At 45.8% G+C, this 20,265-nt stretch overlaps 1 protein-coding gene across 1 annotated transcript in view; it reads right to left on the bottom strand.

The window, feature by feature from the left end:
• Positions 1 to 20,265, bottom strand: part of LOC124253777 — a 292,031-nt gene that overhangs the window by 73,613 nt on the left and 198,153 nt on the right. Inside the window, 1 exon segment of the mRNA XM_046687609.1 lies at positions 7,536 to 7,559. Within this exon segment, the coding sequence (XP_046543565.1) occupies positions 7,536 to 7,559 (24 nt within the window).

Below are 20,265 nucleotides of genomic sequence, written 5' to 3'. Positions count from 1 at the left end.
AGCTGACTGGCCTGATTGTTCCCCCTGTACAGACATCTGGAGCACAGGGGAGCTGTCTGGCCTGATTGTCCCCCCCCTGTACAGACATCTGGAGTACAGGGGAGCTGACTGGCCTGATTGTTCCCCCTGTACAGACATCTGCAGTACAGGGGAGCTGACTGGCCTGATTGTTCCTGCCTGTACAGACATCTGGAGTACAGGGGAGCTGTCTGGCCTGATTGCCCCCTGTACAGACATCTGGAGTACAGGGGAGCTGACTGGCCTGATTGTTCCCCCTGTACAGACATCTGGAGCACAGGGAAGCTGTCTGGCCTGATTGTTCCTGTACAGACATCTGGAGTACAGGGGAGCTGTCTGGCCTGATTGTCCCCCCCTGTACAGACATCTGGAGTACAGGGGAGCTGACTGGCCTGATTGTTCCTGTACAGACATCTGCAGTACAGGGGAGCTGACTGGCCTGATTGTTCCCTCCTGTACAGACATCTGGAGTACAGGGAAGCTGTCTGGCCTGATTGTCCCCTGTACAGACATCTGGAGTACAGGGGAGCTGACTGGCCTGATTGTTCCCCCTGTACAGACATCTGGAGTACAGGGGAGCTGACTGGCCTGATTGTTCCCCCTGTACAGACATCTGCAGTACACAGGGAGCTGACTGGCCTGATTGTTCCCCTGTACAGACATCTGGAGCACAGGGGAGGTGTCTGGCCTGATTGTCCCCCCCCTGTACAGACATCTGGAGTACAGGGGAGCTGACTGGCCTGATTGTTCCTGCCTGTACAGACATCTGGAGTACAGGAGAGCTGTCTGGCCTGATTGTCCCCCCCTGTACAGACATCTGGAGTACAGGGGAGCTGACTGGCCTGATTGTTCCCCCTGTACAGACATCTGGAGCACAGGGAAGCTGTCTGGCCTGATTGTTCCTGTACAGACATCTGGAGTACAGGGGAGCTGTCTGTCCTGATTGTCACCCCCTGTACAGACATCTGCAGTACAGGGGAGCTGACTGGCCTGATTGTTCCTGTACAGACATCTGCAGTACAGGGGAGCTGACTGGCCTGATTGTTCCCTCCTGTACAGACATCTGGAGTACAGGGGAGCTGTCTGGCCTGATTGTCCCTGTACAGACATCTGGAGTACAGGGGAGCTGTCTGGCCTGATTGTCCCCCCCTGTACAGACATCTGGAGTACAGGGGAGCTGACTGGCCTGATTGTTCCTGTACAGACATCTGCAGTACAGGGGAGCTGACTGGCCTGATTGTTCCCTCCTGTACAGACATCTGGAGTACAGGGGAGCTGTCTGGCCTGATTGTTCCCCTGTACAGACATCTGGAGCACAGGGGAGCTGTCTGGCCTGATTGTCCCCCCCCCCTGTACAGACATCTGGAGTACAGGGGAGCTGACTGGCCTGATTGTTCCCCCTGTACAGACATCTGCAGTACAGGGGAGCTGACTGGCCTGATTGTTCCTGCCTGTACAGACATCTGGAGTACAGGGGAGCTGTCTTGCCTGATTGTCCCCCCCTGTACAGACATCTGGAGTACAGGAGCTGACTGGCCTGATTGTTCCCCCTGTACAGACATCTGGAGCACAGGGAAGCTGTCTGGCCTGATTGTTCCTGTACAGACATCTGGAGTACAGGGGAGCTGTCTGGCCTGATTGTCCCCCCTGTACAGACATCTGCAGTACAGGGGAGCTGACTGGCCTGATTGTTCCTGTACAGACATCTGCAGTACAGGGGAGCTGACTGGCCTGATTGTTCCCTCCTGTACAGACATCTGGAGTACAGGGGAGCTGTCTGGCCTGATTGTCCCTGTACAGACATCTGGAGTACAGGGGAGCTGTCTGGCCTGATTGTCCCCCCCTGTACAGACATCTGGAGTACAGGGGAGCTGACTGGCCTGATTGTTCCTGTACAGACATCTGCAGTACAGGGGAGCTGACTGGCCTGATTGTCCCTGTACAGACATCTGTGTCTGGCTCTGATTGAGTACAGGGGAGCTGTCTGGCCTGATTGTCCCCCCCTGTACAGACATCTGGAGTACAGGGGAGCTGACTGGCCTGATTGTTCCTGTACAGACATCTGCAGTACAGGGGAGCTGACTGGCCTGATTGTTCCTGTACAGACATCTGCAGTACAGGGGAGCTGACTGGCCTGATTGTTCCCTCCTGTACAGACATCTGGAGTACAGGGGAGCTGTCTGGCCTGATTGTCCCTGTACAGACATCTGGAGTACAGGGGAGCTGTCTGGCCTGATTGTCCCCCCCTGTACAGACATCTGGAGTACAGGGGAGCTGACTGGCCTGATTGTTCCTGTACAGACATCTGCAGTACAGGGGAGCTGACTGGCCTGATTGTTCCCTCCTGTACAGACATCTGGAGTACAGGGGAGCTGTCTGGCCTGATTGTTCCCTCCTGTACAGACATCTGGAGTACAGGGGAGCTGACTGGACTGATTGTTCCCCCTGTACAGACATCTGGAGCACAGGGTAAGATCATGTCCAGGGAGAACCACTGGGATGGGTGAGGATCATGCTGCTAATGAGGGGTGATCAGATCCATTTTGTTTCAGACATCTAGTGGTTCCCTTTGAAAACCTTCAAACACATCTCCTGCCCCAACAGTATAAGTCTTGCCACATTATAACAGCATATCGACAAAGACTGACAGGTCAATCCTGATGGTACCTGCCTAGATGACAGTGAAACAGATTGTACCGTGATACAGGATTGTGCCGTGAAATAGGATTGTACCGTGATACAGGATTGCACCGTGATACAGGATTGTACAATGAAACAGGATTGTATCGTGATTCAGGATTGTACCATGATACAGGATTGTACCGTGATACAGGGTTTTACCGTGATACAAGATTGTACCGTTATACAGGATTGCACCGAGATACAGGATTGTACCGTGATACAGGGTTTTACCGTGATACAGGATTGTACAATGAAACAGGATTGTATCGTGAAACAGGATTGTATCGTGATACAGGATTGTACCATGATACAGGATTGTACCGTGATACAGGATTGTACCATGATACAAGACTGTACCGTGAAACAGGATTGTATCATGATACAAGATTGTACCGAGATACAGGATTGTACCATGATACAGGATTGTACCGTGAAACAGGATTGTACCGTGAAACAGGATTGTACCGTGATACAGGATTGTACAATGAAACAGGATTGTACCGTGATACAGGATTGCACCATGAAACAGGATTGTACGGTGATACAGGATTGTACTGATATATAGGGTTGTACCATGATACAGGATTGTACCGTGATACAGGATTGTACCATGATACAGGATTGTACCATGATACAGGATTGTACCGTACCATGATACAGGATTGTACCGTGATACAGGATTGTACCGTGATACAGGATTGTACAATGAAACAGGATTGTACCGTGATACAGGATTGCACCATGATACAGGATTGTACCGTGATACAGGATTGTACCATGATACAGGATTGTACCGTGATACAGGATTGCACCATGATACAGGTTTGTACCATGATACAGGATTGTACAATGAAACAGGATTGTATTATGATACAGGATTGTACCGAGATACAGGATTGTACCATGATACAGGATGGTACCGTGAAACAGGATTGTACCGTGAAACATGATTGTACCGTGATACAGGATTGAACAATGAAACAGGATTGTACCGTGATACAGGATTGCACCATGATACAGGATTGTACCGTGATACAGGATTGTACCATGATACAGGGTTGTACAGTGATACAGGATTGCACCATGATACAGGATTGTACCGTGATACAGGATTGTACCGTGATACAGGGTTGTACCGTGATACAGAATTGTACTGTGATACAGGATTGTACCATGATACAGGGTTGTGCCATGATACAGGATTGCACCATGATACAGGATTGTACCGTGATACAGGATTGTACCGTGATACACGGTTGTACCGTGATACAGGATTTTACCATGATACAGGATTGCACCATGATACAGGATTGTACCGTGATACAGGATTGTACAATGAAACAGGATTGTATCATGATACAGGGTTGTACCGTGGTACAGGATTGTACCATGATACAGGATTGTACCGTGAAACAGGATTGTACCGTGAAACAGGATTGTACCACGATACAGGATTGTGTCCAGTTAGCAAGTGATAGTGTGAGCCCAAATCTATGGCTAACTTGTCGCATCATTCAGTCCAGCATCAATGGATGCCAACTCAGGAAGGTTGTAATGGTTCACCTGTACAATGGCCTGACCGGTGCTTGTACTTACCCCACCATGTACATACCTATCATTCAATAAGGTCAGCCATACATTTGTAACAAACATTTAGTTTCAATCTCCAGTGTCTGAAGAAACTCCTTCACATCAATATTGTTGCACATACATAGCTCATGATGCTTTTACAGCGAGTATGTCCTTTGTCTGCCAGTGACTGATGCACCACCTAAGCTGGGTATTCCTCTCACCTGAGTGACAGACTTGACATGCGGTCTGAGAGTTTAGCTGGACACCAAGCACAAACAGTCAGAAAAGGAGTATGTGACACACTTACTCCAAAACCTTTCAGTTTACTTGTCTGTCACACTTCTTATAAATCTGTACAACGTAAGTTGGCAAGATCAAAGATTTATTGGAGCATACAGCAAATCAGTATTCAGATACATGCCCACAGTGTGCACACACATTAATTATTCACAGATGAAGTTGTAATATCACTGATAATGCATTTAGCATTGATTCAATAAAACCAATCTGCTTTTGAAGAATGAACTTTTCCCCTGTGAAGCTTTTTGACTAATAGCTTTCAAACAGATTCAGCAAGTGCAACATGGAGACAGAGAAACATCATAACAGCATGAATATTTCATCCCGGTGTGGGATCTAACACTGGCCCACACTTACTCCACCAATATATCCCTACACAGGACAATACAGACACTACACCTGCTGGAGATATACTCCACCAATATATCCCTATACAGGACAATACAAGCACAACACCTGCTGGAGATATACTCCACCAATATATCCCTACACGGACAATACAGGCACAACACCTGCTGGAGATATACTCCACCAATATATCCCTACACAGGACAATACAAGCACAACACCTGCTGGAGATATACTCCACCAATATATCCCTACACGGACAATACAGGCACAACACCTGCTGGAGATATACTCCACCAATATATCCCTACACAGGACAATACAGGCACTACACCTGCTGGAGATAAACGTCACAATATATCCCTACACGGACAATACAGGCACAACACCAGCTGGAGATATACTCCACCAATACATCCCTACACGGACAATACAGGCACAACACCTGCTGGAGATATACTCCACCAATATATCCTTACACAGGGACAATACAGGCACTACACCTGCTGGAGATATATATCACAATATATCCCTACACAGGGACAATACAGGCACTACACCAGCTGGAGATATACGTCACAATATATCCCTACACAGGGACAATACAGGCACTACACCAGCTGGAGATATACGTCACAATATATCCCTACACAGGGACAATACAGGCACTACACCTGTTGGAGATATACATAACAATATATCCCTACCCAGGGACAATACAGGCACTACACCTGCTGGAGATATACATAACAATATATCCTACACAGGGACAATACAGGCACTACAACTGCTAGAGATATACGTCACAATATATCCCTACACAGGGACAATACAGGCACTACACCTGCTGGAGATATACGTCACAATATATCCCTACACAGGGACAATACAGGCACTACACCTGCTGGAGATATACGTCACAATATATCCCTACACAGGGACAATACAGGCACTACACCTGCTGGAGATATACATAACAATATATCCCTACACAGGGACAATACAGGCACTACACCTGCTGGAGATATACATAACAATATATCCCTACACAGGGACAATACAGGCACTACACCTGCTGGAGATATCGTCACAATACAATATATCCCTACACAGGGACAATACAGGCACTACACCTACTGGAGATATACATAACAATATATCCCTACACAGGGACAATCCAGGCACTACACCTGCTGGAGATATACATAACAATATATCCCTACACAGGGACAATACAGGCTCTACAGCTCCTGGAGATATACATAACAATATATCCCTACACGGACAATACAGGCACTACACCAGCTGGAGATATACATCACAATATATCCCTACACAGGACAATACAGGCACTACACCTGCTGGAGATATACATCACAATATATCCCTACACAGGACAATACAGACACTACACCTGCTGGAGATATACATAACAATATATCCCTACACGGACAATACAGGCACTACACCAGCTGGAGATATACATCACAATATATCCCTACACAGGACAATACAGGCACTACACCTGTTGGAGATATACATAACAATATATCCCTACACAGGACAATACAGGCATTACACCTGCTGGAGATATACGTCACAATATATCCCTACACAGGGACAATACAGGCACTACACCTGCTGGAGATATACATAACAATATATCCCTACACAGAACAATACAGGCACTACACCTGATGGAGATATACGTAACAATATATCCCTACACAGGGACAATACAGGCACTACACCTGCTGGAGATATACGTAACAATATATCCCTACACAGGGACAATACAGGCACTACACCTGCTGGAGATATACGTCACAATATATCCCTACACAGGGACAATACAGGCACTACACCTGATGGAGATATACATAACAATATATCCCTACACAGGGACAATACAGGCACTACACCTGCTGGAGATATACATAACAATATATCCCTACACAGGGACAATACAGGCACTACACCTGATGGAGATATACGTCACAATATATCCCTACACAGGGACAATACAGGCACTACACCTGCTGGAGATATACATAACAATATATCCCTACACAGGGACAATACAGGCTCTACAGCTCCTGGAGATATACATAACAATATATCCCTACACGGACAATACAGGCACTACACCAGCTGGAGATATACATCACAATATATCCCTACACAGGACAATACAGGCACTACACCTGCTGGAGATATACATAACAATATATCCCTACACAGGACAATACAGGCACTACACCTGCTGGAGATATACATAACAATATATCCCTACACAGGACAATACAGGCACTACACCTGCTGGAGATATACATAACACTACACCTGCTGGAGATATACATAACAATATATACCTACACAGGACAATACAGGCACTACACCTGCTGGAGATACATGTAGCAGTAAATCTGTTTGTCTAATCAATGAATCTGTCGGTACAGTATTCTGATCGTTCATCCTGTGGTGATACATTCATTTTCACTTAACAATGCTTTCACCGACCCCCAGTGTATTGAAGTTTGATACTTGTGTGTGAAAACAGAAATTTGCCCTAGCCATGTACATTCCACATGTGAGATATATGCCGAGGTACTCACCAAATAAGCTCTGTCTCCTGCACTCTGCAACACAAAAAACAACTTTATTAATGTTTGTGCAATCATTTCATCTTCATCATGTGTCAAACAAACAATTGGGGGTATAGAAGCCCAGTAGTGACAGATGCTTGACCATGTGGCCTGTGTTTCTGTGCTTCTCCACCACTACCACCACCAGGCTGCCGGACCCAGCCAGCTGTAATCCTGCTGCGCTAATGGATGTGATTCTTCATCAGCACAGCAACATGCAGGCATATTGGATGTTGTGCTATCTTTGATGTCCAGAGTGGCCATTTGCTCAGCTTTATTCCCTGCAATAACTGTCAATTATCAGACACTATTTGTTTGCAGGAAAACTCAGATTTCATTTTTTGTCAGCCATGATGGAATGGAAAAGAGACAGCATCATTCTCCCGGAAGGTGGAGCGTTTGAAGAAAGAAGAAAATTGGCCAGCAGGGGACATTTATGAGTCCTCGAGTCCAGAGCCCAGCAGACTTCAGTGGAAATTACTCTTACAGGCCCTTCAAAGTGTGTTATTGAATTTCAATGAAACAACCGTCTTAAACTCATTTTTTCATTAATATGAAATACAGCTAAGAGAGCCTGTTTTGAGACCTCTGCCTTTCTTTCTTGCATGGACATGACCCTTACGTTGACCACACTATTGCAACCACCAGAACAGGGCTACTGCAACCACTGGTCACACAACAGGCTACTGCAACCACCAGTCACAGAACAGGCTACTGCAACCACCGGTCACAGAAAAGGCTACTGCAACCACAGGTCACAGAACAGGCTACTGCAACCACTGGTCACATAACAGGCTACTGCAACCACTGGTCACAGAACAGGCTACTGTAACCACCAGTCACAGAACAGGCTACTGCAACCACAGGTCACAGTACAGACTACTGCAACCACCAGTCACAGTACAGGCTACTGCAACCACAGGTCACAGTACAGGCTACTGCAACCACTGGTCACACAACAGGCTACTGCAACCACTGGTCACACAACAGGCTACTGCAACCACTGGTCACACAACAGGCTACTGCAACCACTGGTCACACAACAGGCTACTGCAACCACTGGTCACACAACAGACTAATGCAACCACTGGTCACACAACAGGCTACTGCAACCACCGGTCACATAACAGGCTACTGCAACCACCAGTCACATAACAGGCTACTGCAACCACCGGTCACACAACAGGCTACTGCAACCGCTGGTCACACAACAGGCTGCTGGAACCACTTGTCGCAGAACAGGCTACTGCAACCACTGGTCACAGACTGACTGACTGACTGAGTTTAGTTTTACGCCGCTTTTAGCAATATTCCAGCAATATCAAGGCGGGGGACACCAGAACACTGGTCACAGAACAGGCTACTGCAACCACTGGTCACACAACAGGCTACTGCAACCACAGGTCACAGTACAGGCTACTGCAACCACTGGTCACACAACAGGCTACTGCAATCACTGGTCACACAACAGGCTACTGCAACCACTGGTCACACAACAGGCTACTGCAACCACAGGTCACAGAACAGGCTACTGCAACCACTGGTCACACAACAGGCTACTGCAACCCCTGGTCACAGAACAGACTACTGCAACCACAGGTCACAGACATGTTACTTAACATGGCAAACTCAAGTGCAACCATTCAGTGCCCAGCAAGTTATGCCACACAGACAGAACAAGTTTCATGACACAGACCACTGACTACAGAACAGGTTTCATGACACAGACAACTGACTACAGAACAGGTTTCATCACACAGACCACTTACTACAGAACAGGTTTCACCACACAGACCATGAACTAAAGAACAGGTTTCACCACACAGACAACTGACGAGCAGTCAGAACAGGTTTCACAGACCACTGACTCCAAAACAGGTTTAACCACAGACCACTGACTACAGAACAAGTTTCATCACACAGACCACTGACTACAGAACAGGTTTCATCACACAGACCACTGATTAAAGAACAGGTTTCACCTCACAGACCATGAACTAAAGAACAGGTTTCACCACACAGACAACTGACTACAGAACAGGTTTCACCTCACAGACTACTGACCAGTAGTCAGAACAGGTTTCACCACACAGACCACCGACTACAGAACAGGTTTCACCACACAGACAACTGACTAGAGAACGGGTTTCAACACAGAGATCACCGACTACAGAACAGGTTTCACCACACAGACCACTGACTACAGAACAGGTTTCACCACAGAGATCACCGACTACAGAACAGGTTTCACCACACTCACTATAGAACAGGTTTCACCACAGAGATCACCGACTACAGAACAGGTTTCACCTCACTAACTATAGAACCGGTATTGCCACATAGATCACCGACTACAGAACAGGTTTCACCTCACTCACTATAGAACCGGTATTGCCACATAGATCACCGACTACAGAACAGGTTTCACCTCAGAACACTATAGAACCGGGTATTGCCACATAGATCACCGACTGACTACAGAACAGGTTTCACCTCACTCACTATAGAACCAGTATTGCCACATAGATCACCACACAGACTACTGAGAAACAGGTTTCACCTCTCACTCACTATAGAACCGGTATTGCCACATAGATCACCGACTACAGAACAGGTTTCACCTCACTCACTATAGAACCGGTATTGCCACATAGATCACCGACTACAGAACAGGTTTCACCTCACTCACTTTAGAACCGGTATTGCCACAGAGATCACCGACTACAGAACAGGTTTCACCTCACTCACTATAGAACCGGTATTGCCACATAGATCACCGACTACAGAACAGGTTTCACCTCACTCACTATAGAACCAGTATTGCCACAGAGATCACCGACTACAGAACAGGTTTCACCACACTCACTATAGAACAGGTTTGACCACAGAGATCACCGACTACAGAACAGGTTTCACCTCACTCACTATAGAACCGGTATTGCCACATAGATCACCGACTACAGAACAGGTTTCACCTCACTCACTATAGAACCGGTATTGCCACATAGATCACCGACTACAGAACAGGTTTCACCTCACTCACTATAGAACCGGTATTGCCACATAGATCACCGACTACAGAACAGGTTTCACCACACAGACCACTGACTACAGAACAAGTTTCATCACACAGACCACTGACTACAGAACAGGTTTCACCACACAGACCACCGACTACAGAACAGGTTTCACCTCACAGACTACTGACCAGTAGTCAGAACAGGTTTCACCACAGAGACCACTGACTACAGAACAGGTTTCACCACACAGACCACTGACTACAGAACGGGTTTCAACACAGAGATCACCGACTACAGAACAGGTTTCACCACACAGACCACTGACTACAGAACAGGTTTCACCACAGAGATCACCGACTACAGAACAGGTTTCACCACACTCACTATAGAACAGGTTTCACCACAGAGATCACCGACTACAGAACAGGTTTCACCTCACTCACTATAGAACCAGTATTGCCACATAGATCACCGACTACAGAACAGGTTTCACCTCACTCACTATAGAACCGGTATTGCCACATAGATCACCTACTACAGAACAGGTTTCACCTCACTCACTATAGAACCTGTATTGCCACATAGATCACCGACTACAGAACAGGTTTCACCTCACTCACTATAGAACCGGTATTGCCACATAGATCACCGACTGCAGAACAGGTTTCACCTCACTCACTATAGAACCTGTATTGCCACATAGATCACCGACTACAGAACAGGTTTCACCTCACTCACTATAGAACCAGTATTGCCACAGAGATCACCGACTACAGAACAGGTTTCACCTCACTCACTATAGAACCGGTATTGCCACATAGATCACCGACTACAGAACAGGTTTCACCTCACTCACTATAGAACCGGTATTGCCACATAGACCACTGATGTGCTCAGTTAATATACGCAATATTATTACTTTGAGGCTGTCATTGTTAAGTAACAAAGAGCTACCACAAGGTGAAAGAAATACTGAAATTACTTTGTGCTGATGTGCCGAAGAATTAGACAATAAATGTTTAAGGAAGCCAAATATGATGAAATGGAAGAAAAATGAGAAAATGTCAAAATGTGAAATACCTCTCTCCTCTTCGCCCCATGTGCAGGCAGAGAGAGGTTGTAGGAGAGAGTGGTTACAGAGAGAGGTTGTAGGAGAGAGTGGTTGCAGAGAGAGGTTGTAGGAGAGTGGTTACAGAGAGGGGTTGTAGAGAGAGGGTTACAGAGAGAGAGAGAGTGGTTGCAGAGAGAGGTTGTAGGAGAGAGTGGTTAGGAGAGAGTGGTTGCAGAGAGAGGTTGTAGGAGAGAGTGGTTACAGAGAGAGGTTGTAGGAGAGAGTGGTTGCAGAGAGAGGTTGTAGGAGAGAGTGGTTACAGAGAGAGGTTGTAGGAGAGAGTGGTTACAGAGAGAGGTTGTAGGAGAGAGAGTGGTTACAGAGAGGTTGTAGGAGAGAGTTTGCAGGAGAGGTGGGTTACAGAGAGAGGTTTGTAGGAGAGAGGTTGTAGAGAGAGAGAGGTTGCAGAGAGAGGTTGTAGGAGAGAGTGGTTACAGAGAGAGGTTGTAGGAGAGAGTGGTTACAGAGAGAGGTTGTAGGAGAGAGTGGTTACAGAGAGAGGTTGTAGGAGAGAGTGGTTGCAGAGAGAGGTTGTAGGAGAGAGTGGTTGCAGAGAGAGGGTTGCAGAGAGAGAGGTTGAGAGAGAGGTTGCAGAGAGAGGTTGTAGGAGAGAGTGGTTGCAGAGAGAGGTTGTAGGAGAGAGTGGTTGCAGAGAGAGGTTGTAGGAGAGAGTGGTTGCAGAGAGTGTTTGTAAGTTTTGCTGTGTCAATGAGAAAACCATCAAGTTCTTCTTGTATAAAAATATCTTTTCATGGTAGGAGGCCATTATTATCAAGTGATGTGTAGCTCACTGTTCTAGCATCCCACTTTGAACATGGGACTTTTTGTTTGTCTCCCAACTGACGTAGGGTAAATGAGCGATCAGGGCACTGTAGCACCAGACTGTGCCACCTGATCAACACAAGCAAAGTAAGTGTGGTCATGTGACCTGTAGACTCAACCTTCTCATTAGCTGATAAAACAGTGCCATCTATCTAAGTACAAAGTAGGCTTTTTATTTGTTTTGAGTTTGCACAACATGTGGAGGGATGCTTTTTTTCAGATCCTTAGAGTTTCTGTTTCCTGGAAACTCAGAGGACACACAACCTAGAGCTGACAACCTGACGTGAGAGCTGACAACCTGACGTGAGAACTGACAACCTGACGTGAGAACTGACAACCTGACGTGAGAGCTGACAACCTGACGTGAGAGCTGACAACCTGACGTGAAAGCTGACTACCTGACGTGAGAGCTGACTACCTGACGTGAGAACTGACAACCTGGTGTGAGAACTGACAACCTGATGTGAGAGCTGACAACCTGATGTGAGAACTGACAACCTGGTGTGAGAACTGACAACCTGGTGTGAGAGCTGACAACCTGATGTGAAAGCTGACAACCTGACGTGAGAGCTGACTACCTGACGTGAGAGCTGACTACCTGACGTGAGAAGTGACAACCTGGTGTGAGAGCTGATAACCTGATGTGAGAACTGACAACCTGGTGTGAGAACTGACAACCTGGTGTGAGAGCTGATAACCTGATGTGAGAACTGACGACCTGGTGTGAGAACTGACAACCTGGTGTGAGAACTCACTGACAACCTGGTGTGAGAATTGACAACCTGATGTGACAACTGACAACCTGATGTGAGAGCTGACAACCTGATGTGAGAACTGACAACCTGACGTGAGAACTGACAAGCTGACGTGAGAACTGACAACCTGGTGAGAGAAGTGACAACCTGGTGTAAGAACTGACAACCTGATGTGAGAACTGACAACCTGGTGTGAGAACTGACAACCTGGTGTGAGAACTGACAACCTGATGTGAGAACTGACAACCTGATGTGACAACTGACAACCTGATGTGACAACTGACAACCTGACGTGAGAACTGGCAACCTGGTGTGAGAACTGACTACCTGACGTGAGAACTGACTACCTAATGTGACAACTGACAACCTGATGTGACAGCTGACAACCTGACGTGAGAACTGACAATCTGATGTGAAAACTGACAACTTGATGTGAAAACTGACTACCTGATGAGGTTAGGACTGACAACCTGATGTGAGAACTGACAACCTGAAGTGAGAACTGACTACCTAATGTGACAACTGACAACCTGGAGTGAGAACTGACAATCTGGTGTGAGAACTGACAACCTGGTGTGAGAACTGAAAATCTGTGAGAACTGACAACCTGATGTGACAACTGACAACCTGATGAGGTTAGGACTGACAACCTGATGTGAGAGCTGACTACCTGACGTGAGAACTGACTACCTAATGTGAGAACTGACAACTTGATGTGACAACTGACCTGATGTGAGAACTGAGAACCTGATGTGAGAACTGACTATCTGATGTGGAAAACAACTACCCGATGTGAGAACTGATTATACCGATGTGAAAACTTACTACCCGACGTGAGAACAGACACTTGTTGCATGGTGCTGAGTGTTTCTGATCACCAGGAGGTGGTTATGTGGATGTTGAAATGCCATTAACTTGTTGCCTGACAGAAACACTGTGTCCGCCAGTGTTTGATGTAACACCCAGCACGATGCCATCACAAGCCCTTGATTACAACCAGGCAGCAGACATAGGTTTGAAGTGGGTCGCCCCTCCTTTCACTAATCTGGTCTGTTAACTACGTGCTCCAAGATGAACAAGAAGCGAGCTGGCATCAAAGCTTACTCCCCTGTTCATCCCTTCATCCTACTATGACAGCGGCAATGAGATTAGCATCATCTTCCCACCATCAGAAGCAGTCCGACAGACATGCAGGATATCAATATGATTGAAACAGTTTGATGTCATCGACAGCAACATCTACTGAACAGACGGAGACCAGGTGAGATTAAAGGCCTTCACTACAGCTTCACTTCCGTACAACACACAGTCATCTCTGTGCCAACTCCGTCCTTCTCTTGGACATACATACAGATTGTAGTGGTGAGATGGTTCACATACATACAGATTGTAGTGGTGAGATGGTTCACATACATACAGATTGTACCGGTGAGATGGTTCATGTACATACATACAGATTGTACCGGTGAGATGGTTCACATACATACATATTGTACTGGTGAGATGGTTCACATACATATAGATTGTACTGGTGAGATGGTTCGCATACATACAGATTGTACTGGTGAGATGGTTCACATACATATAGATTGTACTGGTGAGATGGTTCGCATACATACAGATTGTACTGGTGAGATGGTTAACATACATACAGATTGTACCGGTGAGATGGTTCACATACATACATATTGTACTGGTGAGATGGTTCACATACATATAGATTGTACTGGTGAGATGGTTCACTAATAGATTAATACCCGGTGATGGTTCATACATACAGATTGTACTGGTGAGATGGTTCACATACATACATATTGTACTGGTGAGATGGTTCACATACATATAGATTGTACTGGTGAGATGGTTCATGTACATACAGAGTGTAGTGATGAGATGGTTCACATACATACAGAGTGTACTGGTGAGATGGTTCACATACATACAGATTGTACTGGTGAGATGGTTAACATACATACAGATTGTACTGGTGAGATGGTTCACATACATATAGATTGTACTGGTGAGATGGTTCACATACATACAGATTGTACTGGTGAGATGGTTAACATACATACAGATTGTACTGGTGAGATGGTTCATGTACATACAGAGTGTAGTGGTGAGATGGTTCACATACATACAGATTGTACTGGTGAGATGGTTCATGTACATACAGAGTGTAGTGATGAGATGGTTCACATACATACAGAGTGTACTGGTGAGATGGTTCACATACATACAGATTGTAGTGGTGAGATGGTTAACATACATACAGATTGTACTGGTGAGATGGTTCATGTACATACAGAGTGTAGTAGTGAGATGGTTCACATACATACAGATTGTACTGGTGAGATGGTTCACATACATACAGATTGTACTGGTGAGATGGTTCATGCACATACAGAGTGTAGTGGTGAGATGGTTCACATACATACAGAGTGTACTGGTGAGATGGTTCACATACATACAGATTCTAGTGGTGAGATGGTTCACATACATACAGATTGTACTGGTGAGATGGTTCATGTACATACAGAGTGTAGTAGTGAGATGGTTCACATACATATAGATTGTACTGGTGAGATGGTTCACATACATACAGAGTGTACTGGTGAGATGGTTCACATACATACAGATTGTACTGGTGAGATGGTTCACATACATACAGAGTGTACTGGTGAGACGGTTCATGCACATACAGATTGTAGTGGTGAGATGGTTGATGTACATACAGATTGTAGTAGTGAGATGGTTCACATACATACAGATCGTACTGGTGAGATGGTTCACATACATACAGATTGTACTGGTGAGATGGTTCACATACATACATATTGTACTGGTGAGATGGTTCACATTCATACAGATTCTAATGGTGAGATGGTTCACATACATACAGATTGTACTGGTGAGATGGTTCACATACATAGATTGTACCGGTGTGATGGTTCACATACATACAGATTGTACTGGTGAGATGGTCCACATACATACATATTGTACCAGTGAGATGGTTCACATACATACAGATTGTACTGGTGAGATGGTTCACATACATACATATTGTACTGGTGAGATGGTTAACATACATACAGATTGTACTGGTGAGATGGTTCACATACATACATATTGTACTGGTGAGATGGTTCACATACATACAGATTGTACTGGTGAGATGGTTCATGTACATACAGATTGTACTGGTGAGATGGTTCACATACATACATACATACAGATTGTACTGGTGAGATGGTTCACATACAGACAGATTGTACTGGTGAGATGGTTCACATACATACATATTGTACTGGTGAAATGGTTCACATACACACAGATTGTACTGGTGAGATGGTTCACATACATACAGATTGTACTGGTGAGATGGTTCACATACATACAGATTGTACTGGTGAGATGGTTCTGTACATAAACATTGTGCGTTTGCTTACAAATGTTAGTGGTGTTTTGTTGATGTACAGATTATATATACTGGGGAGCTGGTGTATATTGTATATATATCACTGGTGTATATTGCATATATATCACTGGTGGAAGCAGAATAGAAGTTGACCCATAATTCACAAACACACTGTTTCTGTCATACAGATAGGCCACACACTGGCTATGGAATAATCTACATGACTTGGTGACTGTCTGTAATTATACAGTGGTCATGTCTGGGAGTTATGAGACTGACTTGAATGGGGAGTTTAGGATGCTGAATGATGAAACTCAGTTGGATAACTGGATGTCCGATCAGCCACTTACTCTTGACCAATGTCCACTCACTGGCAGCAACACTGATTCCAGCCACCAAGACAATCCAGATTTAATGAAGACAGAGATGCCAGTGGGCAAATAAACTCCCCACATCGCTGGGCTATAGGCAATAAAATCATGACAAATAGAGCCCCAACCATCATCCTTCAACAGACACATGGTTGTTTACACTGTCAGTAAATATTGTACTTCTAGTTACAAACACGGACACGTCAGATTCTAACCAATAACAGATTGATGATATGGAGATGCATGATGTGGGATATGGCAGCTGGGATGAGAGCAGTGACACCAGCAACAGTAACCTGCAGAACAACTGGGTATTAAGATATAAACACTTTAATAAGTGTTAGTCATATTGGTATCTCCATCAAAAACAGGAGCTACTTTAACACTGACATAAAAATAATGGTGAACTGGCAGAGAAAAACACAAGGGCCCCGTTTCACAAAGCTCTCATAAGCCTAAGATCTCGTATCTTTTCTTGCAGCATTCGCACCTCCCATACTATAACATATGAGGTGCGAATGACACCAGGTGTTGAGAGATAGATCAGACTCAAGACTTACACACCGGACCTGTGTATACTGATGACACCAGGTGTTGAGAGATAGACCAGACTCAAGACTTACACACCGGAACCTGTGTATACTGACAGTGGAGACACCAGGTGTTGAGGTAGACCAGACTCAAGACTTACACACCGGACCTGTGTATACTGACAGTGGAGACACCAGGTGTTGAGAGATAGACCAGACTCAAGATTTACACACCGGACCTGTGTATACTGACAGTGGAGACACCAGGTGTTGAGAGATAGACCAGACTCAAGACTTACACACCGGACCTGTGTATACTGACAGTGGAGACACCAGGTGTTGAGAGATAGACCAGACTCAAGACTTACACACCGGACCTGTGTATACTGACAGTGGAGACACCAGGTGTTGAGGTAGATGAGACTCAAGACTTACACAACGGACCTGTGTATACTGACAGTGGAGACACCAGGTGTTGAGAGATAGATCAGACTCAAGACTTACACACCGGACCTGTGTATACTGACAGTGGAGACACCAGGTGTTGAGATAGACCAGACTCAAGACTTACACACCGGACCTGTGTATACTGACAGTGGAGACACCAGGTGTTGAGAGATAGACCAGACTCAAGACTTACACACCGGACCTGTGTATACTGACAGTGGAGACACCAGGTGTTGAGAGATAGACCAGACTCAAGACTTACACACCAGACCTGTGTATACTGACAGTGGAGACACCAGGTGTTGAGGTAGATGAGACTCACGACTTACACAACGGACCTGTGTATACTGACAGTGGAGACACCAGGTGTTGAGAGATAGATCAGACTCAAGACTTACACACCGGACCTGTGTATACTGACAGTGGAGACACCAGGTGTTGAGAGATAGACCAGAATCAAGACTTACACACCAGACCTGTGTATACTGACAGTGGAGACACCAGGTGTTGAGGTAGATGAGACTCAAGACTTACACAACGGACCTGTGTATACTGACACTGGAGACACCAGGTGTTGAGAGATAGATCAGACTCAAGACTTACACACCGGACCTGTGTATACTGATGACACCAGGTGTTGAGAGATAGACCAGACTCAAGACTTACACACCGGACCTGTGTATACTGACAGTGGAGACACCAGGTGTTGAGATAGACCAGACTCAAGACTTACACACCGGACCTGTGTATACTGACAGTGGAGACACCAGGTGTTGAGAGATAGACCAGACTCATGACTTACACACCAGACCTGTGTATACTGACAGTGGAGACACCAGGTGTTGAGGTAGATGAGACTAAAGACTTACACAACGGACCTGTGTATACTGACAGTGGAGACACCAGGTGTTGAGGTAAATCAGACTCAAGACTTACACATCGGACCTGTGCATACTGACAGTGGAGACACCAGGTGTTGAGAGATAGATAAGACTCAAGACTTACACACCGGACCTGTGTATACTGACAGTGGAGACACCAGGTGTTGAGATAGACCAGACTCAAGACTTACACACCAGACCTGTGTATACTGACAGTGGAGACACCAGGTGTTGAGAGATAGATCAGACTCAAGACTTACACACCGGACCTGTGTATACTGACAGTGACACCAGGTGTTGAGAGATAGACCAGACTCAAGACTTACACACCGGACCTGTGCATACTGACAGTGGAGACACCAGGTGTTGAGAGATAGATCAGACTCAAGACTTACACACCGGACCTGTGTATACTGACAGTGGAGACACCAGGTGTTGAGAGATAGATCAGACTCAAGACTTACACATCGGACCTGTGCATACTGACAGTGGAGACACCAGGTGTTGAGAGATAGATGAGACTCAAGACTTACACACCGGACCTGTGTATACTGATGACACCAGGTGTTGAGAGATAGACCAGACTCAAGACTTACACACCAGACCTGTGTATACTGACAGTGGAGACACCAGGTGTTGAGGTAGATCAGACTCAAGACTTACACACCGGACCTGTGTATACTGATGACACCAGGTGTTGAGAGATAGACCAGACTCAAGACTTACACACCAGACCTGTGTATACTGACAGTGGAGACACCAGGTGTTGAGGTAGATCAGACTCAAGACTTACACACCGGACCTGTGTATACTGATGACACCAGGTGTTGAGAGATAGACCAGACTCAAGACTTACACACCGGACCTGTGTATACTGACAGTGGAGACACCAGGTGGTCTTGGTGTATATGTCCTGTGCTGCAAGGTGCCAGTCATATGTCTAGGTCATTACACAGCTGGACCTACATTATTATTGTGCACTTTCAAACATGAGGTTTAAAACTTCTCTCTTCCGTCACAACTAAAGCAGACATATACGCACGTAAAACCATTTTCTGTACTTCGACCAAGCATGACTCCACTGCCTTAGTTCTTGGTCTGCCAGGGAAATTATGCATGCATTCCGTTAACTTGCTGTTATTTTTAGGTAATAGGGTAGTATGTTGCGTATGTAGCCACATGTAAAATCTGTAATATGTTTGCCAAATGTTTCTTGTTTTCAGGTGGGCTAGACATTCATCAGCACTGAACTTGGTTGGCAACCCAAGGGTCAGGGAGAGCGTGGAGAGGGTCAGGGAGAGTGTGGAGAGGGTCAGTGAGAGTGTGGAGAGGAGAGTGTGGA

Source organism: Haliotis rubra, unplaced genomic scaffold (assembly GCF_003918875.1).
Source record: "Haliotis rubra isolate DU_JTF1 unplaced genomic scaffold, ASM391887v1 Scf551, whole genome shotgun sequence".
Taxonomy (NCBI): domain Eukaryota; kingdom Metazoa; phylum Mollusca; class Gastropoda; order Lepetellida; family Haliotidae; genus Haliotis; species Haliotis rubra.
The sequence above is the reverse complement of the archived record's forward strand: the minus strand, read 5'-3'. Positions and strand labels throughout refer to the sequence as shown.